Source organism: Plasmopara halstedii (assembly GCF_900000015.1).
Source record: "Plasmopara halstedii genome assembly, contig: Scaffold_658, whole genome shotgun sequence".
Classification (NCBI taxonomy): domain Eukaryota; phylum Oomycota; class Peronosporomycetes; order Peronosporales; family Peronosporaceae; genus Plasmopara; species Plasmopara halstedii.
Window position 1 is genome coordinate 1,690,187 of NW_020187575.1, and position 24,485 is coordinate 1,714,671.

General features: G+C 44.6%; 6 protein-coding genes across 6 annotated transcripts; 2 read left to right on the top strand and 4 right to left on the bottom strand.

Moving 5' to 3' along the window:
• The first annotated feature begins 6,956 nt into the window (after positions 1-6,956).
• Positions 6,957-7,972, top strand: PHALS_14700 (uncharacterized protein). Its single transcript, XM_036407570.1, has one exon. It carries the CDS (start codon positions 7,506-7,508, stop codon positions 7,728-7,730), a length of 225 nt encoding a protein of 74 aa, XP_036263262.1. The 5' UTR covers positions 6,957-7,505; the 3' UTR covers positions 7,731-7,972.
• On the bottom strand, positions 7,973-9,645 carry PHALS_13504 (NMD protein affecting ribosome stability and mRNA decay; the record flags this gene model as incomplete). Its single annotated transcript, XM_024729277.1, has 2 exons — positions 7,973-9,515; positions 9,623-9,645. 2 exons carry the CDS (start codon positions 9,643-9,645, stop codon positions 7,973-7,975), a joined length of 1,566 nt encoding a protein of 521 aa, XP_024579670.1.
• Positions 9,646-10,153: 508 nt separating this feature from the next.
• On the bottom strand, positions 10,154-12,163 carry PHALS_13505 (u3 small nucleolar rna-associated protein 6; the record flags this gene model as incomplete). The annotated part of the gene is made up of 1 exon (XM_024729278.1): positions 10,154-12,163. The coding sequence occupies one exon, from the start codon at positions 12,161-12,163 to the stop codon at positions 10,154-10,156; it is 2,010 nt and encodes a 669-aa protein (XP_024579671.1).
• A 153-nt stretch (positions 12,164-12,316) lies between these two features.
• PHALS_13506 (metaxin 1) lies at positions 12,317-13,631 on the top strand (the record flags this gene model as incomplete). Its single annotated transcript, XM_024729279.1, has 3 exons — positions 12,317-12,545; positions 12,615-12,685; positions 12,756-13,631. 3 exons carry the CDS (start codon positions 12,317-12,319, stop codon positions 13,629-13,631), a joined length of 1,176 nt encoding a protein of 391 aa, XP_024579672.1.
• A 275-nt stretch (positions 13,632-13,906) lies between these two features.
• On the bottom strand, positions 13,907-16,744 carry PHALS_13507 (Transcription factor, Myb superfamily; the record flags this gene model as incomplete). Its single annotated transcript, XM_024729280.1, has 9 exons — positions 13,907-13,926; positions 13,987-14,107; positions 14,178-14,783; positions 14,862-15,275; positions 15,359-15,631; positions 15,697-15,784; positions 15,856-15,912; positions 15,985-16,082; positions 16,142-16,744. The coding sequence occupies 9 exons, from the start codon at positions 16,742-16,744 to the stop codon at positions 13,907-13,909; spliced, it is 2,280 nt and encodes a 759-aa protein (XP_024579673.1).
• Positions 16,745-21,024: 4,280 nt separating this feature from the next.
• Positions 21,025-23,901, bottom strand: PHALS_13508 (telomere length regulation protein tel2; the record flags this gene model as incomplete). The annotated part of the gene is made up of 4 exons (XM_024729282.1): positions 21,025-23,117; positions 23,187-23,259; positions 23,348-23,671; positions 23,734-23,901. 4 exons carry the CDS (start codon positions 23,899-23,901, stop codon positions 21,025-21,027), a joined length of 2,658 nt encoding a protein of 885 aa, XP_024579674.1.
• Positions 23,902-24,485: the final 584 nt, after the last annotated feature.

A 24,485-nucleotide genomic window follows, 5' to 3' on the forward strand; every position in this document is an offset into this window, starting at 1 on the left:
AAGCGCAAAGCTACGGCAGCCCCGCTGTATTTGTTCCAAGTGCAAGAGTCACGCTGGCTTTGTCCAAATCACTTCGTGATAAAGGTTATCGTTGTGCTGGTGCGAAGCACCTGCACGTCTGTGCATGCGATGTTCAATTCCACTAAAATCACAATGGATGGCAGAAGCCGCTCCCCAAGCGATTTCTCCACTCACATTATTTAACAGTAAGACCGCCGGCACTTGAAAACTGCTGCGGTAAGAAAGCTTTTACCCTCCATAAGATGTGTAAATACCAGAACCTGGCAAATAGCCAATCAGATTGTGCACCGAACGAGAAAAACAAGCTTTAAGAGCTAGCTTATCTAATTGAGCATCCATCGAGAGCATCGTCTTGTGCTTGACTTTGCGAGGTATATTGACGTCAAGTCGTCATTCCATTCTCGCTGTAAATGGTCCCATTCATCACCATTATACAGCTGTAATGGCAACGAACGGAGAATTCTATTTATAACAACGTCGGGTGCCACTCACTAGTCGGCAGTGCGCTGTGACGAACGACTTACCTCTTCTGCAAGAAACATAAAGACCAACGTGTGCCAGATAGTAATCGACCACGGAACCAAAGCAATTTTGACGAAGTGAATTTTCACCTCATACTACAGTGACTTTTCAGCCACTACACTAGGTGCTGATACCAGTACTTGTGTATTCACCGGACTTACAAACGCTCGAAGTGGAACTAGACCGGCTCTTGCTAGACGATCACAGCTACCGGATGTCAAACATTCCGCGGCCGGCTCTTAACAGGTCAAATAATTTCGGGAGTCACGACGTGCATTAGTCTAAAGTAAATCAGAGGTTGATTTGGTCTCTCAATTCTGTCATCACACTGCCTGGTGCGCAGCAAACTCAGCAATTTAGGCTTGTGTCGCTGCTCTAAAGCTGAGGATTACTTAGCTGCATGGAATAATAAAGACTTGGCTGTGTCTGTAACAGAGCTCTTCACGTCGAGCTGACTTGCTGGGTTGAAATCAGGTCTCTAAGCACAAGTGCTTCGAAGATATTCTCCACACGCAATTCTCCCCTTCCATCTGACCACCAGTTTGTGGATGGTCAGCGGTGTTACAGTCTTTTCGTTGACGATCAACTTTCAAAATGTTGCAGAAACTTTGCTATACAGCACGGATCTTAATCCGACATAAAAGCTGCCTGCAAGCCATGTTAACAATTCACTCTATTTCAAAGTAAGATTGCTGTATCCTACCGGTCACATTACTGCTGTCTGCTGCTAGACGAGCCATCCTGCACAGACAATCAACAAAGTCCAAAACATCAGAATAGCCAAATACATCTACTGAAAGACCAAAAGTATAGTCCATATTGTCGAGAGCCTGTACTATGCCGAAACCAGCTGGCTGGCCAATGGTACAGCCGCATTTAGAAAGGGTTTCAGGTGTTGACATGTTTCATACGTGTGCACAATGTTCCTGCCCACTGATACACGTTGGGTAACCAATGCATAGCGCACACCGAGCAGGTGGCCAAAATCATGAACATCGTATAGTAACGTGTGCACGAAGTATTCATAATGAGGCATCACTACAATTTGAGTAACACATGATTCAGGGCAGTGATACGGCAAGTCTTAAAATATGGTATAGCGGTGCCGGTGTGCATCACGTGCTTCAATACAGCACCATTAACGCTCTCAAAGTCCTAGCTTCCAAGCGTTTTCATTAGCTTAACACAAGTTGCATATGACCGGTATGCTGTACATGTCGCCATTTGATGTGGCGATGTTAATATTCTGGCATGGGACATTTCATAGTCGGAGCGACAGTAAGTTAATCCGCCACACCTGGTTTCTACCTTATATCAGATAAATACTCGGCAAAGAGCGATAACGATCTTGTCAGTCTTTTGTACAAGATGTGGTGATGATGTCGCTGTGCGCACCGATGCGTGATCTATAGAAGGCAAGAGTAGCTTAGAACTAAGCAGGTTTTCTATAAACTTGACGAAGACATGATTTATCACGAAATGTACCTAATCGTGAACAAGGTAGTTTTTTTAAAGCCCACTTGGGCTGATAAGACTTAAACATGTTCACTATCATGCCCATTGATATCTGCTTGAAAAAAAGCGAAGAGTATTGCAAAGGCTAAAAGCGCTTCAATCATCAAGCAGACGTCGGTTGACAACTCGCCAATGCCCCATCAGGCGAGAAGCGTGGCTTCTAGCTTACTCAATTTTCAGTCAGATCATGGCACGTTGCTCTCCACCTAAAATAGAATCTTATCCAAAATTCAGATTCAAAATCAGACAACGTTTTACGCTGTCAAAAATCTGAAAAGTTCATGTAAGAAGGCGCTGTTTACAAGGGCCACTCAAAACAACAAACACGCTCGTGCGACGAGGTGGCGATTCACGACACGCGGGGGGAGGGAGAGTCCCGACTTGAGAAATACTTAAGGCTTTAAGGTAAATTTTCAACTGAATTAAAATGAGTTGATGTTTTCTAGCTACATGCAAACACTGATATGATTTTTACATACGAATCCTTGGATTTCTGATTTATACTATAAACGGTGGTCCGAGGTTGAGCATCAGCTAGAATCTATACAAGATCCTAGGTGTCGGAGTTTGGACTTCAAAAATCATGAACTCCAAATCTCGTGGAAAGTAGGCAGTAGAAGTGTCTGGCTTACGCCCCCCACTCCAAAAGCCAGACACACGTCGGTCTTGTCGTTAGTACAGATCCCCCAGCATGAATCAGTATTGTGTATCACACAATATGTTCGTGACTTCATACAAGATGTCACGAATGCATTTGGGAATACCGTGCTGTAAACCTCATTTCCTAAATTTTTACAACACATACAAAGAAACAAAGATGCACCTTCATATCATGGCTAGATGTAGCCCATTACAGCTCAAAATATCCTTTGATACATAGAAGAGAGCCCTCTCGCAAGACACACGAATATCGTATCCGTATTTGGCAACTTCGTAGTCTCCGCGTACTTTTTACTGTGAATCGTGCGTAGTTAAACAACATTATAGAACATTTCTAGACGAATCCTAGGCTTTGGAAAGCCCGAGACATTTCAAACAATCAACAACCCTGGGCGTAGCTCTTTGCTTAGAAAAAGCTTAGCTAAGGTCATCAACCTTACTTTCTAAACAAGACCCGGTACGAGTGTAGCGGATCACAATCCGCTACCTCCAAATGTACTTAAACCTCAACAAAGGCAAATACACGCTTTCGTTCAAAATTGAAATTGTAACTATCTGCTCAATTTGCGGCAGAGCCGCCTACATCAACTACCTCAGGTTTCCTGATTAAATAGTAGAACGTATTTTCGCCCTGCGACACATGAAATCATCCATCACGCTCCTTCGAGCTCTGTGGTCTCTCACACGGGTGGATCTTTGACCACAGTGGCTCAGAAGGATAGCTTGGGCTCAGCTCGTGGCCCCTCGGCTTCCCGGGCTATATTCGAGAATCACGGGGCGCCCAACGACGCGAAGCGTCATGATCCTTCTGATCATAAGCATCCAAGACATCAAGGTAGTCTTGCCGAAGTGGCACCTCAAACTCCCACGAGCGCTCGAAGTTTGGGTCTCCCCGCCACTTCAAAGATATGAGGTTCGACCCTGTAGACAACATCAACCTCACAAGGCGTTTCACTTGATAGTGGAGGCCAACATTCTCATCGGAGAAGTCGGCGGCGGAAAATAACGACTTGGTTGATCGCCGACCGGTAACTCGCGATGCTCCTCAAACTCTAGAGGACAAAGTTAATCGCCATCGGCAATCCGCCGAATATCTGGCTGAGGTTGCATACCGCTGTGCGGTAGACCTCGTGAGCTTGGAGCACTTTGTAGACCGACTGCCTAACATTGAGAACTATCGCGCTCTGTCGGAGCGGCTCCTAGCCGTCGAGCAGACGAATACGTCACTTCGTGCGACGGTGGAGCGCCTGGCGCCTTTGAAATAGAGAGCGTTGTATCCGTGCTCAAAACTAGTTACTTGTAAGCTTTAGATGGCCAGGCGCCTTTCGGCGCCGCCCTGGTGACAGCGCTTCCGCATTTACTTCTCGGTACGGCATAATCAAGCTCACATAAAACAATGCGTGGGTGCGCATCCTTCTCGAAAGGTTAAGCGTATACAAAAGGGTTCGCTTGACCACGACCTTAAGAGATCCAAAACAACTTGGACGGAGTTTTGTCTTAAAGACAGCAGTAGCTGCACGAGTAGGAAGAGTTGTAGCATTTAATAATGCCAAACTCAAAGTTTTCAACATCTCTTCTGCTTCTTCCGTCTGCATATTCTTTCTGCATGTCATGGCTGTCAACCATCTCATCATCGCGAACGTGTCTTGGGACACTCAATCTAGTAGACAGGAGGTCATCGACTTCTTTAGGGACAGTGAGGAGGCTGACAACAGCTAGCTGTTTGGCTATTGCTCCCCGCCAAGCTTGAGCTATGGAATGGCTGCGTCAGCGGGGTGCGAGGATTAACAAGCCTGTGCACGTAGAACATCGAGTAGCCGGTAGACAAATGCACTGTATTATTCAGAGCGAACTCTACAAGTGGCAGCAGACTGAGGTGTGCGTCATGAAATCGACCTGATTCCGAAAACCATCTCGCCAACTACTTGCACAAGATTAGCGCAAATCATGCAGAAATGGAAAAGCTATTGTCGAATTTTCTCAAAAGGATACGGAATGGTGTTGGGACACCGAGCATCGGGAGGCGTTTGACAGGGTTGACAACAGCCTCCTTTACGCACCAATACTGGTGTTGCCAGACCTCGATCGTCCATTTAGTGTCGTCTGTGACACTTCAGACTTTGCCATCGACTGGACACTGCTGCAAGCAGACGCCGAGAAGCGAGATTGGGTGCCGGGTGATATCGCTCTCAGCAAAAGAAACATAACAATCTCGACGATAAACCCTACAGAGCCGGCAACTGTCATACTTTCAGTTTGATGATATCAGGTGAAGCAAGTCTGAGAACGCAGTACATTTGCTTGCATCCTTCGTAAAACTACGATGTCGAAGCATTTCTAGCCAGCCGGTAAATCGCACATCTAAAAAGTTAGATTCCAAAGCTAAAATGATACCAAGCACGCCGCTCAGCGCTTGCAATTCAGGGAATGGTGTCAGAACTTAGCATTAGCACCTGACTTCACCCCATTACGATGATTCTTGAGTTGTCAAGCTAAACAGGATCAATGTGTCGAGTTGCTATGAGTTGGCGCTGTTAGAGCTCGTAGAAGTAACACTTGTAGGAGAGGAGATATAGCAGAATTAATTATTCAACTATCTACCCATGCATGGTCAACAGGCCAAGCCTTGTGATAACAAAATCTTGTCATCGCTTGCCACATGTAGACTTGGTCCTCACTTCGAGTTTGTATGCCTCGACCTATACTTTCTTTATTTTTAGGTCCCTCAGTACTCACCATTTAATGGAACAATTATGCTGCAGCGTACTAATCTTCCACGCTTGCTGTTGCAATCATATTGAACTTGATCTATAATGCATAAAAACAGCCAGGACGTGTTCATTTTGATGCTACTTCCCGCCATCGCCTTAAATTTAGTGTTCGAAACATCCAAAACAGCCCTACACCTATAATCCAGGAACAAGACAGTCAGCATGCCAGTTGACTTGAGAAACCTGGTCTGACTTGATGCGCTTGAGCATAATGGTAAATGAGCGTAAGACACGCGTCAACCGCCTATTTGTCCATTCACACATTGGCTTCTGCACCTCCGAATCGAGCTTGCCTAAAGGCTTGACATCCGTTTATTATGCCTGGGACTCCGCCAAGAAAACCGCCAGCGATCTATCAGAAAGCATCGTAAGATGCAAAACTGCACAATGTCGCGAACTTTGTTGGTAAGAACACAAATGTGCAAAATCCTGTTGAGATTTGCCTTCCTGAGACTCTTCTTGGAATATATACCACATTTTCAGCGGCATACTCCCTGTAACTCAATGAGAAACCACAACAAAGACCCATGCTTCAATAACCCCCCACATCTTTTTCATGTATCTATTTGAGTTTTCATTACTTACTTTGATGTTGACTTCACTCACTTGCCGCCTAACGCCAAAGCGTTTATAAGCAGATCCATCGTCTCAATTCACCGAAAGGTACATTTTGCAACTCATATCTCAGCTTTCAATTTAATCTTCTTAAAAGATTGGGACCTTCAGATCGGAGCAAAAGACTCCGCCAATAAAATTTATCAAGCGAATGGTTCTTGTTCCGTTTATCATTCGCGCTTCAAATGATTTCTATGATTCTTTTTCATAAGCGTCAATTCTGAAGCGAAATCTTGATCTACTGTGATGATTTTTTTTCAACCCAAATATGGCCAACGTGTGTCGCATCGGATCCTGTTATCAAATAAGTAAATGTTAGAAATGAGGTATACTGGCATCAATTTCGACATCAAGGAGAATGATTTCAAGCTAATCGTCGCATTTCTTGTTTTTCAAATAATGCTCAAGATACCAGCGTATCTACATTTGCTGCCACCCTAAGGCTCGGTACATTGCTATTCGCAGAAGGCATGGAGTTTTTCAAGGGGCATCTACCGCAGAGCATCAATTTCTATAATTATATATATATTTTACGGAATTCAAATTTTAATAGCATCGGTAATCAATCACAGCGATAATCAACTATCGGACGCATTAGCTGCACAATCATTATGCTTTAAGAGTAAAAGCACTGAGCCCTCACTATAGCAGACATCTAAGTCTCGGAAAAATGTCAGCCCTGCTGAAGCCGCCTTTGTCATGGATACAGGGAGAGAAATGCCGACGCCAAAATGTTCAGTAGGCTGCGTAATTTAGCGACGCAGTTGAGTGGACTAGACTAGTGGCAAATCGAGAGATCATAAATGTACGCACATTTAGTCTTAAAATATGTATGTACGACAATTTCACAATATAGTAGAATATCTCGGTGGCGCACGATTACAACTTTAAGAATTTAAAGTGAGGTGTAACACCGACATCAGTGGACGTCAGCTTGCAATTACAACTTGCCATATTAGCTTGCACATTCGCTAGTCTGTCTTTCTACTACTACTTTTAGTGTGGCGCCAGCAACGACTTGAATCTTCAGGGTGAGCAGACAGCATTATAGATAGCGGTATCCCGATCGTTTTTTTAGTAGAGGATGGTAAGATGTCTCAAGTGTTTGAAAAGGCGCGAGTCGCATCTCTTCATTAGTGATGTATATATTATTGTAACGGCAGAGCCTTGCACGCACAATCATACAACTGAGTAAAATATACCAATGAGTCGTTAGTGACGACACGAGTATAACTCGTTAGTTTCATCTCAACACAGTTCTGGACCAGTTCTGCAATATCGGAACAACCGCTACACTTTATGGCATATCAGCGTTCGCCAACCGAAGCGGATTCGAGCAACTTGAGAGCACTAGTACTGCCATAATGCAATTTGCAAGATTCAGACAGTATCTCGATTATCATGATTGCAGCCCACGAAGTCAGCCCGAGCGAGTCTAAGATGCTGCTTGCTAGACTAGTAGTACACACTTTTCCAAGCGTTTCGGGCGAATGCCTGTTGAATGAAGAACACAAGAATGAGCTCTCACGGCGGGGAGCCGTTGGTCGACGCCACGCCGTCGTGGAGTTACCTGTTGATATCCTTGCGTCAATTGCTAAGATCCTGCAGAACACAGCCAGCAGATAAAGAGGTTCAAGTGAGAGCCAATGTTACGATTATACCCGTCGTTGTATACTCTCCCATCAGCGTTAGATAGATAGATAGGACAGGAATCTTTAATTCCATTATTTACACCATTTTGCTCATTTATAGCTTGTATTGTTGGCGTTTTTAATACCTAGCGGTACAATGCTACTATATCCCGCCAGGAATTAGCAAATATGTTGTGAATTTTGTAATTAGTGAGGCACAAAATAACAATCCACCAGCTACAGTTCCTCCAGCTCCCACGCAAGCGTCTGTTTTGACTCAACATCGGACAGAATCTGCGGAGCAGACTCATCATCCCTCATAACCAAATCATCAAGAAGCTCGTGCAATTCCACAGCGGGAGCTCCAGCATCATCCTCTTCAAAAGTATTGTTATCCTCCATTCGTTCCGACAACTTTGTCTCGTCCTTGTAAAGGTTGATTTGTGATCGCAAATCCTTATTTTCTTCAAGTTCATCCAAAAATTGTTCATAGTCCTGTTCCTCTTTCGACAGATCGGTCTTTCGAACGGTGCCAGCTTGCTCCACACCTTCTATTTTCTTTAGTTTCCAGTTACGTGTACGCTTTTGGATTCTGCTTGGAAACGTCTTCTTGACAAGCACCACATCAGGCATGGATATGCCTGACTGCACAAGAGGCACTAGGTCGGCGTCATTAAACACAGCAGAAGTGAGGTCATAACCACGAGCAGAGTCACCTGCATGCAAAATCATGCCAAGGTGGCTTACAGTGCGAAAACGAGTATCATTGACTCCGAAATCGACATCACGAACAATTTCTAGATCAGCCAGTCGAGTCTTTCGACTAACACGGATCGCACGGCCTCCACCAGATGGTATGGCCATTGGACTTGAATCGAGAATGGTAAAATTTGACATGGCTTTAATAGATCGTAACGCATGAAATGGGTAGCGCCAGTACTTCTCGGAATCAATCTCAGCCACTTGAGTGGTGAACGGGTCAACAACATGAATTGAAGATGTAACAGACTGTATAAGGCAAAGACACGATATGTTACCCAGCATACGAGCCAGCTTGACTGGTAGCACAACGAGGTCGTCCTTACATACAGGCGCAATTTCCACAGCGTACGTAAACTTGTAGTTGTGCGTGTTGCTGTGATTATCAGCAGAAATGAGCTTTTTAGCTGTCTTCACCTTCATGGGCACAGACTCTTGTAAAAAGTCGACAAAACGTAGCGCATGATTGCGTTCCGAAAAGAAAAAATCGACACCATCCGGATGGGACTCAATGTTTGTTGTTTTTTCATGAGCGCGGTGTTTTAATATAAGTTGCTCCAAGAAAAAGAACGTACGCTTGTGATCCACGCGTTGGCGCACCTGAACCACAGCGCGCCAAGATTGATTGGCAAATGAAGCCTGACAGGCATCACACTGTTGGTTGCGCACTACAAAAGTGACAACAAATGCCTGCTGCATGATCATCTTGCTTAGAACTTCCTTTTGCACCGTCAATTTGAGCTTAAGGCGACGTGAATGTGGTTCTGTCCAAACCCAATTGGCGTCAATGAGCTTAACGCGATTAAGATTTGTTATCTTCTTCAGGCACAAAGCCAAAAGCTCACGGGACTCAAGATCAGCAGCAACCCAAGGTGGACGCGACCAACGCATACAGCCTCTGCACTGATGAATAATCACCTCTTTGGGAATGCCTTCAGTTACATCTACTTGTGACTTGAGACAGCTTACACATGTATTAGCAGCGTTTGCCACGATAGGCGTCGCACACATGCAACACAAACTGCATTTAAGCAAAAAGCGTGAATTTAGTATCAAATAGCACGTGATTTCATCAGGTCAACAAAAAGAGGAGACTTATAAGTGACCTTAGATCGTGCAGAGACTTACATGGTAGGCATGTGGCTCGACATGGTGGTCATTATGCTGACGCTGTGACAGAGTAAAAGAGCGAATGGATGGAGAGTGTAAATTTCACCTATTTATTGTCAATTTCTTTTATTGGTCAAAAGCGAGCAAAGGTCAATTTCAAGACTGTAGCATGGATGGCGGAGCAACCCCTGCGGCAGGTGCTGGCACTAGCGCTAGCACCTCCATGAACAAGGACCCTGAGATCAAATATATTTGTGGTGACTGTGGCATTATCAACTACCTGTCAGCACGCGACCCAATCCGTTGTCGTGCATGTGGCTATCGCATCATGTACAAGGCGCGTACCAAGCGGCTTATTCAATTTGAGGCACGGTGATCACCATTACGACGGACAAGCGGCTGTTCAAACAATCTACTTTTCAATTGCGATATTAGATACATGGCTTGGTGCCAAATACATTTCTATGACTTTAAGAGAATCGTAATGAATATCAGACGACTTTGCTCCTGCGTGCACCATTCTATAAGATTGAAGCAACGACAATCTATCTACATACCTATCGAGGCTAAGTGCGTGAGAGCAGGAGACTCCTTCCATACACGTAGAGCACGCTGTTGCACGCGCATAGCATCGCCAAACAAGGCCAGACGTTCAGTCAGACAGCGCACATACTGCACCCAAACTTCCTCGTGCGTCGAACCGAACAAATCGATAAGTTTCTCAAATAATTCGCGCACTTTGTTGACATTTATTGACGTTGCGGATGTCTCAATATCCACACATAACATCAAGAATGAATACGTCTCAGGAGACTGCAACAACTGCTCGTCCACCATAAACCTAGTGTACAACGCGCGAACATGCTCAAGTGAGCGCTGAGATGCTATACTTGCAGACCATGCTACAAATTGGTGTCGTAGATTGCTCCAATGCACCGAGCCACGCTTCTGATGGCCGAGGGCTTCCGTAAACAATTTTTCAATGACGCTGGAAGACCCACCATTGCTAATATGCAGCTGAAGAATGCGGCTATATATCGCAAACTGTGCCTCGTAATCGTCTGCGGCAACCTTCGTCAGGGCTGTCTCCAATATTGATATGGCAGTCACCAATGAATTGTTGTCCGAGCCAGCAGATCTCGACCGCGAGTTACGCGAGGTGCGGCGACGCTTAGTTAAAGACGAATCTTTTGGCTTTTTCGCATTATAATCTGCATGAAGCACAAGCTGAGACTGCAGTAGCCACATTTCCGACGACTGTGGTAGCCACTTATCACAGATCTCCCCCACGACCAAAAGAGCTTCATTCGTTCCATCTGTGCGATGGATAAAATCCACGTACTTGATGGCAAGCGAAGAAGTACTCGACTTAGTCAACGCAAACTCCTTCAGCTTTACTCGTGCATGTTCAAGCAAGAACGCTGTTTGACTTAAAGAGGCCAATCGGGTCAAAATCCACTCTGCAAAAAGTTCCTTAATCAAAAAAGTGCCCAGCTGGGCAACACTATCCTCAAAGTTGCGCACAACCGTTACCTCGGCCTCACGCTCAGCCTCCGACATACAAGTGCCCATCGTCTCCGGTACATCAACCGCAGTATTGCCGTGAATAACCAGGAGAGGTCGTAGTGCTTTTGAAACGTGTACCTCCTCGCTATTTAGAAAATTATTCAAGCAGTCTTCTAGTATAAAGTCAGATACTTCAGCAGCCATGACTGAGCCAAAAAAGTCACGAATTTTTACAAACTCAAGTCGGAATGACACGTCGTTCGGAATCGCACTTATAGCATTAGTGTACACAATTTTTGCAATCGCACCTTGAAGTATCAGCTTCCTAGCATTCATCTTGGTTGTCATCTCTTCGGAGTACTTCTCTACTTGATCGTCCTGTTCTTCTGGAAGCTGATCAATCAGAACGGTCGATCCGTCTTCATCCAAAGACTTCTCTGTCTTGTCGTCTAAGCGCAAGACCTGGCGACGCATCGTCAGCTTCTGCACGTATAGCAACTCCAAGCGAAAATACTCGATCCAAAGCTTACGATTCTCCTTGTTCAGACGAATAGCACGCTGCATGAGCACACGCGCTGAATCCACATTTAGATTCACTCCAAATTCGTATGACGCCGCTTCGATCCAGAGCTCGGCACACCGTGGGTTTGACTGTAACGCTCTGGAAAAAACGGCGGACAGCACGCGACTGCTTCCTTCTCGTTTACAAAACGCCACATACTGCAGCCAGAGCTCGATGCTACCGCGGTGCTTAAACAGAACACGGTCAAAGATATTGTGTACTCGCTTAACGCCGGCCGTATCACCCAGTGTGACCTTCACAAGATTTAAGCGTTCCTTACGCATCGCACGGAGTGCATCCAGCTGAAGTTCATACTCGATGTAGCGCATGGCGTCAATTTTACGCAGGGGAACACGCTTGAGTGAGTATTCAAAGCTACGGCGCTTGTCCACAATTTGGCGTATCTCATGTTTCGTAAAAATTTTCCGCGCCTCTAAATCCTCTAGCTCCGGAATCATTTTCTCCATCGTAATCTGTACCGTGTCCGCCATGGTTGCGACTACCTTAGCCTCGGCGCCGTTTCGTGCACTAATTCCTCGTAATGAGAATTAGATTGGTTGGGTGTGACGTGAATCGCACCTAGAAAAGTGAAAGTGGTACATAATTTACACACTTGTAGTGGAGACCAAGCCAGTAATACTGACATGTTTCCAGAAGACCGCTTCCACCCGCTAAGGCCGGACGCCAACCGTCTGCATGACGATTTACTAACAGCAACGGAACTAGATCATACACCAAAAACTTCAACGGAACTTGGATCAACGCTTGTCCTGCACCAATTTCTGCCTGCGTGGGACGTGCAAGCTTATCTGCGTATTGCTGGCATCCGGTTGCATGTGCACAACTCAAGATATCCGGTATATGAGGCCACCGGTACGATGCTAAAAGGCAGATTTTGGCCGGCTTTTGAAAGAATTAATTGTAATAAAACTCTTCTGACAGGTGAATTGCCGCAGCTGAGTGATGGCAACTTCTTGCTGCCAAAAGCAGAGATCATAATGCACTTGCAGACGGTAAGGATATCGTTATCTCTGAGAATATTGTCATTGCTGTAGTCTTAACAATTGTAATGGATTTTTGCAGTTTCACAAAGACATTGACGAATATTTGAGTGATGCTCAGCGTAGCGAGTCGTACGCGTACCGGTTAATGCTATCTGAGAAGCTGCAGCGTGTAATATCATATTGCCGCTGGGTCGACTCGGCTACGTATCGTGAAGTCACGCGACCGCACATGAAGCGCCAGATTCCTTTTCCGTTAAATCTCTTTTTGCCCAAGAAACTTCATATGGATACAATGGAAATGTTACGTATGTATGGCATTTCGACTAAAGAGCAAGCTTACGTTATTGCTCGGGACTGTTACACAGCACTTAACACAAAGTTGGAAAGCGCAGGCACACCGTTCTATTTTGGAAACCAACCGAGTGCTTTAGATGTCGCCGTGTTCGGTCACATTGTTGAAGCATTAGGAAACACGCAGCTGATGGCGGCTGTACATCAACATGCTCCACTGCTCATCGCACTTGCAGAGCGCATTCGTGACGCGTACTTTTGTGCTCCTAGTGACCAACCAACGAGTCTTAGAGAAGAGGTGTTGTACTCGGAGAACCAGCCCAATTACTTTTGTACTACAATGCTGGATAGTGCTTTTATGAAAAAGATATCACCGCCATTGCAAGTGGCTTTCCTGGAGCCATATCGCAGTTTGGACTGGAGTCGCCGAGAATTGGCGTTAGAGGTTTTAGAAAAGAAGAAGAACGAGAAAGAGGAGAAACAATTGAATGCAGACGAGGGTCACAACGAGCAATTTACAAAGGGATCTCTCAACGTAATTATCGGTGCTATTGCAGCTCTAGTTTTGTATGCTCTGGCTGTTCTCCCTGTGGTCGTGGATTTAGATGATGAAGACTATCACGAGGATGATGACGACGAGGACAATACGAATAATAACGAATAGAAATCTTCATTTAAACCACATTTATTTTCTTTTGATGAGGAATTGCTAAGGCTCATCACATTCTAAATCTACCAAAAGAAAGCATTTGGAAGGTTTCGTTAAGCCGAAGCTGACAATATGGCGCTTATGAAAGAAATATTAATGCACTAGCGAGACTTGATCATCGATGTTTGTCGAGTCAATTTCAATAACTTTAACTTACTCGGTGCCATGTACAACTTTACAAGCAAGCAAGAAAAAAATATTCTTTTCCATGTTACAAGTTCGGTGTGCGATCATAGATCAACTGTGTCATCTGTACGCACTCAAAACTCATTAGCAAGTCTACATTCTCTTGACATTATATAAAGCATACCTCCCGATATAATTTCAACAGTCTGGTCAAGCATCTCGTCGTCTGTCGGATCGAGGGCAGATAATGAGACTTTCTCTAACAGCCCATCATACCGCTGCTGATCCTCCAAAGCTGAGAGATCCTGCAATCGTCAATGAAATACAAGGTCTTAGCCATTTCCAAGGGGTTTATCAAAAAACATTGTCCCGTACGCTGACGCTGTTAAAAGAAACCATTGATTCAACAGCACTTTTCCATCCCTTCTGCATGATAGCTTGCCGTGCTTGCCGCTCCTTATTCGCCTCTAACTCTTTGGTTAGCAGCGCTTGACCAGGGGATGGCGCGGATGAGAGAGTCATCCCTTGTTTATCGCGCTCCTGTAGCATTAAACGAAGTCGTTGCTGATGAAACAGCTCGTATGCAGATGCATGGCCTTCCGTCATAATCATTCGAGACCGCGGGGTTTGTGAAGAACCCCATTCTTCTCGTGGAGTGTTAAGTCCTTTTGCTCCAGCAGCTGCAGCCGCAGCCCCTGGAATAGAAGGGACCCCAATATTGCTCTGATAAAGGTTCCCACTGTTGGTGGCAACACCTCCACTGATCGGCGGAACAACCATAGGCTGCGACAATGTTCCAGATGGCGTGCTTAAAGAAGCGACGCGCGGGTGAAGGGGTGCACCACTGAAACCATGTTGAGGCGCAGAAGAAGGTATCGATTGGTGCTGATACGGTACATTTGCCAGTGCCATCGCCATAACCTGTGATGAGTATGTAGGTGTCAAGGGCATTGACAACGAACGCCGCATTGATGTCGACACCTAAGTTAAACATGTCCTCATCGTCAGCCCCGTCAGATATATGCCAATGGAATATCCAACCAGTGGTATAAAACTTACTTGCATCTGCATCTCGTTCGAGGTCGAAATATTCGTTGGCAACCCGTAATTTGGCATCACACCAAGGGTTTGCTGTTGCATCGTAAACCCAGGTGGATACTGAAACGATGGAGCCATTTGTTGATGCTGCGACGAATTTTGATGCAGCAGCAACTGTTGTTGCTGGATGCTCGCATTATATCCGTCATTCATCGCATAGACCACAGGCGACTGCTGATTAGCCGGTGCGACGGCGGGCATTAGCTGATTCAAATTGTTCGCAAGTGCAGCATTGCCAGCATGCAGAGCCGAGCTCGGATGATAGCGTTGACTCATCTGAAAATTGTGTATTGACGCGGCCACAAGGTCACTCACATTTTGCATCGAATTTTCCAAAACTGCTGCGATATCTGGCCGCGAAAATGTCTGCGTATTCTTCACAAAAGAATCTTATCAGCAAACTTTGTTGAAGGTCCATACTTGCCAAGAAGCATCGATTAAAAATATGTTTTCAGTACCATTTCCTGTTCTTTTTTCACTGTCGCATTTTGACTTGTATTTATGGTGGCTGCTGTGGAAGATGATATCTGATTTTTGCGCAACGTAGGGCTGGCTTGAGATGATTTCAATTTATGTGATTCAGTGTCGGAAGTAGAACTTGACGCGGCGCTTCCTGATGCTATGATAGGCGATACAGCGGTGGAAACAGAAGTCTTATCTTCTTTTAAAGCAGCACGCCGTCCTCGCATGAGTGATTTCCACCGAATTTTAACGGCGTCCTCGGTTCGGCCCTAATGTGAAAGCGTCGACGTAAGACACCTGGTTTTTGTATGACGACAATAATGTTCAGTCAAACCTTGAGCTGCTGAGCGATTATAGACCAGCGATTGCCTAACTTGGCTTGCATCTCCATGATAATTCTGTCTTCGTCCTCTGTATAAGATCTGGTATCAAAAACAGTGTGAAACGTTACATCACCCGTACCTCAATGCCAATAGTTGACAAACAGACTCACCCCTTATTGATGTTAGGATCCAGATGATTACACCAACGTTCTCGACATTGCTTGGAGCTGTAAATAAAAGTAGCAACAATTTGCACGTAAACATAGTAACTTTCCTGTCTTTCAAGCAAATCAACTCACGTTCGACCCGGAATGAGCGAAGCTACTTGACCCCAATTTTTTTTGCCTTCTGCCACCAAATCTCTCAATTTTAAGTCTTCTTCTGGTGTCCAATGACCCTATTTCAGCATAATTGATCATAAGCAAGCAGAAACGACGTATGGTATGCGCACTTTACCTTTATTAAACCTGGCTTAAGCACTTTAGTCCACCGTTGAAGACACTGCGTATGATTTCGCCCTGGTACCTGATCAGCTATTGCCTTCCAATTGCGCTCACCACTTCTCTCGACTGCTAACCTTAACGACTCATCCTCATGCTTTGACCAACGTCTCGGATTCGATTTTTCCTTTGCAGGTGGAGCTTGCTTCACCGCATTGAGTATTAAATGAGCTTGTGGAACACCCATACCGCTCCCTTTTCGATCTTTCACCATCAACTTTGCAGGTTGCGCCTGGGATCGTTGCGGCTGCAGCGGATTCTCTTGCGACAATTCCTCTTCCATGCTTTTGCCAGAATGATAAGAGATAGGTATCTGCTTGTGACGCTGTGAAACTGGCGCTGGAAGCATTTTTTTCAAACTGTCAGTCCGTCCACGTTTCTTTGGGCTCTTAGCTGGCAGCTTAAGCGTCCGAGCCCTAGAAACCTCGTCGATTCCCACTTCAGTAGCATTAACGGGTGACCCTATAGCGCCAACACTAGAAATAGATGCTTGATCTAAAGCCTTCCCGAGCTCTGTCAATCTGACGGAAGTCCCGGGCGATCCGTCGACAGTCGCCATCTCTTGCGTCTTTTCAAGCACAAAACAGCTAAGCAGAGTGCAAAAAGATCGAGACGATGTATGGTGGTAGATACGATCAGTGTATACTGTCGATAGAAAGATTGCTGCGGAGATAACAGCCGCCACCTCGCTCGTCCTGATGCTTGGGCTAAGACTTGATGCTTGAATCAATATAAACTCGCGGAAAGAAGGGGGGCGACGATGAACGATTTGCGGTTTACGTATGTCACACAATAGCCATGTGTTATATAAAAGTGACAATACCGGTTCGTGTGCTAATTAAAGCTCTTCTAGTAAATGTAATAATAGCAAATCAGGTCCAAATAAGTTTTAGGGCCATGTTCAATTGTGAGTTTTCGAATCCACCAATCCGATTACCTAAACCTCCAGATTTAACATTCCCACCGATCCATTTCAATTAGTTCTACGATGGTCAATTGCACATACTAATAATAACATTAACGTATCATGTTGTGCTGCACAGATGCCTTGAATGAAGCTGAAATTACGGATGCTGGATTTCAAACTTGTGGATCATTCGCTTCAGGTAAAAATAATTGAATCTTTTGTTGCGCTTACAAATTTGCGCTCTTTTCAAACCTGACTCCTAAATCTCAAGTGCGACGACATTTTGTCCGAGTACTATCGTGCCTTACAAATGTGACAAGACTCACTTCAATGATTGTCATGAGTGATGGTGGTGGTCGAACAACCATCAACGGAATCTATTACCCCCAACAAGTTTGAGGAAGACTAGAAGTCTTACGAGCTCAAGTCATGGCTGTTCTTATTGAAAAGAGTATGGAGATTATATTTGTCAAAAAAAACATGGTCACATTATCGATAGCTGTAATTGAATGATGAATAGCAATAAATCAGTCTCTCACGACGCTTAAGCCCCTCCACACCCTGGTGGGTCTGACACTGGGCTTTCACCCCTTACATACAGTAACGTATCTGTATTTTGACTGCTACCTACAAAGCAACATATTCTCCAGCCCAATATGCCAATTACATGCCTGGTCACCACTTATTTTTGGTAACATAAAATTGATATCCAACTGTCAGACAATAGTGAAGCTAAAGTTCATATTTCGTAGCATTGTCTTCTATTGAGGAATTGATGAGATTTTACATCTCAGTTATACACCCTTCTGTCTGGCACACAAATAGGCCGTGTACCTAGCTTGATAGATTACAGCTGGTAGTAAAATACAAGGATTAGTAACGTCACACATCGTGTCTGCAGTTTCAAAATGAGACCAAATTGAGATAAATGCTGTCTAGGTTACATTTAAGCAAATTTTGTTTTTGATAGCAAACGTGATCACGTTAGCAATGATACAGCCTCCATAACGACTGTGGACACCGTATCAGCGCAGCTTGCTATGGACAATGTACAAGTGTCGAACGACCAGAACGGCTTGTTAAGTGGGTGGAATTGGTTTTTGCGAGTGATGATAGGACATTACCAGTGACATATATAACTCATTCTTAAAACATTTTTAGTTCTTGCAAGCCTTTGGGTTGTTTTCTTGTTTTTCGGTAATTTAAAAGGATTTGAAGTTAGTCTTACAAGTAATGCTGCTTCACGTAAAAAAAAAGAGCTGTGTGCTAGTTCGACATACCCTCAACACGATGAGCGCTCAAATCGAGGTTGTGTCAGCATCACGTCAAGTTAAAAGACTACATTAAACATGGTCCCTCAGACGACCTCAGTTTTGTGTTCAACGAAACGTCCTAAGGAGTTAGATTAAAGCTCATTCCAAAATCACGTTACCACACAAGAAATCAGAAACGATAAACACAGCTAATATACAAACTACTTCATACTCGTGTTCAGTACACGTAGTGTGGTCGGTCAAAATTCTCATAGTGACCTCCTTTTCACAGGCTCGCTAAAATCGCACTCACGTGCATTTGTCGTTTCGACGAAAACTACTTTCTGAACGCAACTGTCGCTTTGTAATTAACGCTATATTTTAATTGTGAGCTAGCCCTTTTTAACAGTGATAATGTCGCTTCATATATCAAATACAATAATCGACCGAAAGGGCACGCTTTTGGCGGTGTTTACCATAGACTTAATAGCAAGTCGGTCATGACGTTCTCGAGTCAAATCCAAACCTGCAAGCGTATAGGTTTGACCCTTAAAGCGCTGTAAAAAAAATTAAAATGCTTCATTTTGCAGTGTAAAGCAGAAAATGGAACTTTTTATTCCCTGCTATATACTTTTTGAAATCCAAGCGACATGCCGCGCCATGTTGCCCAAAGATTTTTGCCGTCAAATTGTGTGTAGTAAAGCATTCAAGATATACTGTCTTCATCCTATAAGCACATGTAACCTCGCTTCACCGCCCAACCGCAACCCCTATTGAGTGGCCTTTAAGTGTTGCTAGCTGCGTCATCCAAGTGTGGTAGAGCATCCAGAAGACGTCGGACAAAAGCATGTTAAGATACTTAAACGCGTAGACCACAGTTTCTGATCTGTGTATCGCTGAAAAGGATGATACATGCCGTCATTTTGACTGACTGGCACGTAGTGTCACCAAATAGGCCTTCTTGGCTCCGACTTCTACACTTCTCATGAGGGACATTGGCGCCCCAATTCTTGTAACCCTCCATACGCTTTCGTCACGCTTTATCTTCTTGTGGTTGGAGTGCCTTTACGTGTACGTCCTGCTTCCGACTTTGCAGAAAAAATGGGAAGGGAGAGCTTTGGAAAACAGAAGCATTGTTGAAAAGACAAGCTCATATCAAGCCGATGAAATCACGCGGAAAATGAAAGCGGGGAGTAAGAACGGGATTAAAAGTTCTTACTATCAAAAGACCGTCCAAATTATAATAAGCATCATAAATATAAAAAACGCTGTACGTATCGGCACCGTTTGAGCTGCTCGCTTACAATCAGCTCTGCACCATGCAATCGAAAGTATATGTGGATATCTGATCATGACGTCAGCGTTGCTCGCCGTGCAGCTTCTCTGAATTAGAAACCAGGGTGAGACGTTGACAATGCCACTTTTTTTTATAAAGGTTATATTAGGGACAGAGTACAGACCCGCATGAAAAGCGCTGCAAGGTTGCGATCATAAACCACTTTGTAGTGCACCCAGAGATCTTCTGTGGGATGTCATTATCCAGCGCTGTTTCTGCAAAAGGAGGTTACACAGGACTGGATTGTACTCGTGGGTAATAAGTTGTACGGCTCTTTCGATGGTGATCCTTTGTATCAGACGCGCGGATTGCAAACTCATGAGACAAGCGTTAAGTTTATATCATACAATTTTGATTTTTAACAAAGTAAGTCTGAAATATTATCTTGATTGCGAGACTGCACGTTGTACTGCTGATATAACGATAATGCTAGCTCGGCTCATGTGGGTGTCTTGCATGAGATAACAAATTCGATTAAACCTACCAATTAGTAATTCTAGGCTTGCAACACAACAGATACCCGTTTTTTATCTTTAAAGTACCAAGACAGGAAGTTTTCGTCCTGTTGCTATTAACAGCGCCAGGAATACGCATCGAAAAGCGCTTCTTTCAGGCTCTATGCGATTCACGTTTTGACCAGCGCTAAGGCGAACTACAGTCAACGCAGAGTTTCTTTGTGGCGAGATCCTACAATCCGGCAGTAGTGGAGCTGACAAGGCGTTCAAAGTCAGCGTACCTGTATTCAAAGATTTTTGCAATATTGACACTGCTATGGAAACCAACATTAGTTCCGATAGCTTGCTTTTATGTAGAAAAGGGTATATATTGTAAATGACTCCAATGAAAGTCGCTAACTTTCAATAAACTGATTATATGAGACCTCAATTGAAAGTTTCAGCAACGACAAGAAGTACAAGCTTTCTCTTGAGCTCGGACACTATTGATGCAGTCCAGTCTACTTCTCCTCAAAAGACATATTTTGTAAATATATGACCGATATGCTTTAGTCGGTCTTACCGTATGTCACTTCCTTCTGCGCACCTACAATGATTCGACTCAACGTATCACACATGTCAAATCTCCACGTACGATGGCGGCACGAAGTGCAGAAGGCGTAGCAAACCGAGCTTGACGATCAACCCAACATAGTAAACTTTGAGCTCAGTTATTATTTAAATGGCAGACACTATGCCTGTATTCCTTCAAATTCATGCATTGAGTCCAAATAACAGAATAAGTTGCGAAGAAACAGCTTATATTTTTTCCTGCCTCGCAAAGCTTCAGCAGCCGAATCATCCTAAATAAATCAGATTGACGGCATTCATAAACCACTGATGTGAATATTAGGATAGAAATGAGAGCGAAATGGAAGCCTCTGGCATAATCACGCACGTATTGAGCATCCGCGCTGCTTCACGACAACCAGCGTCCGGGTCATGATTTTGCACCTGATGCAGCCACGGAGCGATCTCTACGAGAACATCACCTACTTCCCGCTGCAAAAGTGTAGGCGAAACAACGAGCAACACACGACTGATACTGAAGAGCACTTGACGACGGACTTCGGCACTAGAGCAAGATCTTTCACTCCAAGAAAATTCAAGCAAGCATTTTGCCATTGCCACCGTTTGCGTCGAATGTCCCGCGCATTCGACGAAGTTTGCAAGAGCGTGCAGTAAGTGCGCCAGAAACATTTGCTCAATCTCACTTCGTGCCTTACCAAAATTGTCCGAGAACTTTTGCATATATTGAACGTACCCGAATAATAGCGGCGAGAAAAATTGCAATGCGTAGGGCGCGAATGCATTTTTCGTTGGTGCGACCAATGGATCGCGGCGATAGCCCCAGCGACGAGTTTTCAGACTTTGCATCGTTCGTGTCTCCAAGTCGTTCCCAACTTGCTCTCGCAGTAGCGTCTTGGGAGCGTTACTATATTGTTTACCACCTCCTCTTTGAGATAGTTCCTGAGCAGCCGTGATCATTGCTTGGAGTACATCAATCCGGGACTGTAACAGTTGCTCACGCTCCAGCGCCTGACTACAAAGATACGGAAGTGTTTGAGTCGGGGCAAGTGCGCATGCTGTTGCCAGAGCTTGTAACCTAAGTTTGACAAACTGTGGTGTTTTGTACTTGTTCTCCAGCCGCAGTAATGCTCGGACCACGTCGTGCGCTTTGTCTTTCAGATCCCGCGGCGTACGACGGAGTAAGACTTCGGCTTCGTTCAAAGCCACTTCTGTTCTTTCGCGGTTATCATCCGACAAGAGTCCAGCAATCAAATCTTTGAGATACAACGGTCGCTTGGCTGTTAAGTCTTCCTCGTCATCCTCCAAATCATACGCTTCCAAGCTCATATCGGAGTCGGAGTCGGCATCGTTCAAACATGATCCCGATTCTCGATCGCTCTGTAAGGAATTCTCCTCATCACCGTCATCACTAAGCACCAATTCGTCGGGATCAAGTGTATATGGCTTCGCCGATCGATGTTTAGAATGTTTCTGTCGACTAGAACTATTCTGGTCCAATTTTGCCTCTTGGTTCAAGCGCTCGTCTGCTTTGAGATCAGTTAATCCCGTTTCAGGCTGTTCATATAATACGGGGCATCCATATACCGCTAATGGGTCTTGATCCACCAATTCAAAGTCTAACGGCTTTTCGGATGCAATAATGTGCGACAAACTCTCACCCACACGCATGCCTAATGCTCGTACGCGCTCAAGCGAATGGCTCATGTGGTCTTGAATTCCCTTGCAAAGCTTCGTGATCCAGTCTTGTTTTATATATGATTTCATCATACCATTGTCCGAGAGCTTTTGCAGACTGTAGCGCAGAAAGAAGCACACTGAGGCGTTCACAGTATACTCAGTGGAGACGGCGAAGTCACTTTGGCTCCACCGCGTGAGTATCAAATCGAATACGGCAGCTAGTGCAGACGAAGTTATACACTCTTCGCCTTTAGTCATTATGTCAGCCAGCACGCGCCAAAAGAAGAAATCGCTGATTGGCTTTCGGAGTAACAATTTGTGGACAACGACATACTGAAAATGCTTGTTCGAGCACACGTCTGAGGGAATATGTGCGAGAAGCCTGTACTTGGATAGACGCAAAGCTTGCTGCGCGCTTAGAGAATTTGGTGTTTTTACATCTGCAATATGTAAAAGAAGGTGCTCATATGCTGACTCTGGAACGCTTTGGAAGAGGCATGCAGACATTTCCCACTTTAAATTGGTGTCGATAGAGCGTAACCAGCTCTGGACTAATGCTTGTGCTTGCCCAATTCGAGTCAATTTGTCGAAAAACATTCGGAAGGTGTTGGATTGGCTACCTGGGGAACCTTGACTGTAATTGCAAAGGAATAAGCAATCGCAAAGCATTGGAAAGTATCGTTGCGGGTAAAATGCCGCTGGGGTGTTGCGTTGACGTCGATTATAGATGAGATCTGCAAACAATGTTGTTTACACAGCAACCAGTAAGCATACCGCTTAAGAATCTTAGTGCTTAAAAGTACCCGGTAGTGATGCGAGTTGTGAAATAAGGACCTGGTGACCAATGACACTGTGACTATTCCTCGTCGTCAATTGCTACAAAGTCGATATAAAAGGGAAGTATCTCCGCAAAACATTTTAGGCACGTATTCATCAGTCACAAGCACTGCACTCACACTCTAACCTGTTCTTGCATTATCATTTCGGTCACGATGTCCAGTACTCCATCGATGCTAACAGCTTTTTCCAGGAGTCGAATGCATTGAACAGTAGTTGCCTCGACATCGTCTTCTTCCCTTTCCTTTGCTGCATGTGCGGATATTTTTGTGGCAGAAAGCGTGGACACCAAAGCTCCAATTGCTTTACTAGATGGAACAATCGCACGATCAAAGAAGATGTCAAACGCCTGCTCTCGATCCTGCTCTGAAAAGCATGCTTCCAGGTGAACAGTTACAAATCTCAGCAGGAACGCTGTAACATCGCGATAGAAGAAGTCAATATAGAGACTCTGTGGAAGTGTGGGGCATTAGTATTGATATATTTTGATTGTCCCAGGCAGTCAATCTTGACCTTCCATGTTGGCGAAAATTGCTCGAGGCTCTGCAACGGTGCAGCCAGATTCCGCAACTCATAAACAGCGGTTTGTACATCGTATCGCTTCTCCGCATCCTCAATACCGCGCTTTTTAGCGTCAATGAACGCGCGCAGCTGCTGCATGTCAGCTCGTATGGTTGTCATCACTTAATATTTTTACCAAGTTTCGTTAAAACATACTTGAAGTGCAATAAAACAGTAAGAATTCATAACAACAAAACAGTATTTTGATAAAATTGAGCTTCAGCGATCCATCTAATCCCAGTCGATGCAGCGTCATTTCAGCACAGCAAGAAACCAATGCGCTTGTTATTGCAGGGTGTAAAAGCTTTACTTGGTATTTTGGTAAAATGCCTTTCAAATCGAGTGGTCTTATGGTGTAATGGTTGCACTCTGGACTCTGAATCCAGCGATCCGGGTTCAAATCCCGGTAGGACCTCGTATGCACTACTTCCGCTAACCTATATTACGTCTTGTTGTAAGCTACAGCTACGCCTGCTGTCATTTTATCATCAATATATTATTATCAAGTGCCAAAAAGTTATTACTGATCCAAACTACCGACAGATAGCATTGTCAAAAGCTCAGTGATTAGTGGCATTTTTTTGCTTTGCGAAATATATGCTAATGAGTCTGATGAAGCTGCTGGACTTTTAAACAGTCGCACTGGTGCTCTAAATATTACAAAATGATTGAAGAATCCGAGAAATACGCTCATAGAAGCTTGT

What these genes read in the sequence shown, in the direction of transcription:
- PHALS_14700 (XM_036407570.1), top strand. Translation starts at nt 7,506, where the DNA reads ATGATTGCAGCCCACGAAGTCAGCCCGAGCGAGTCTAAGATGCTGCTT.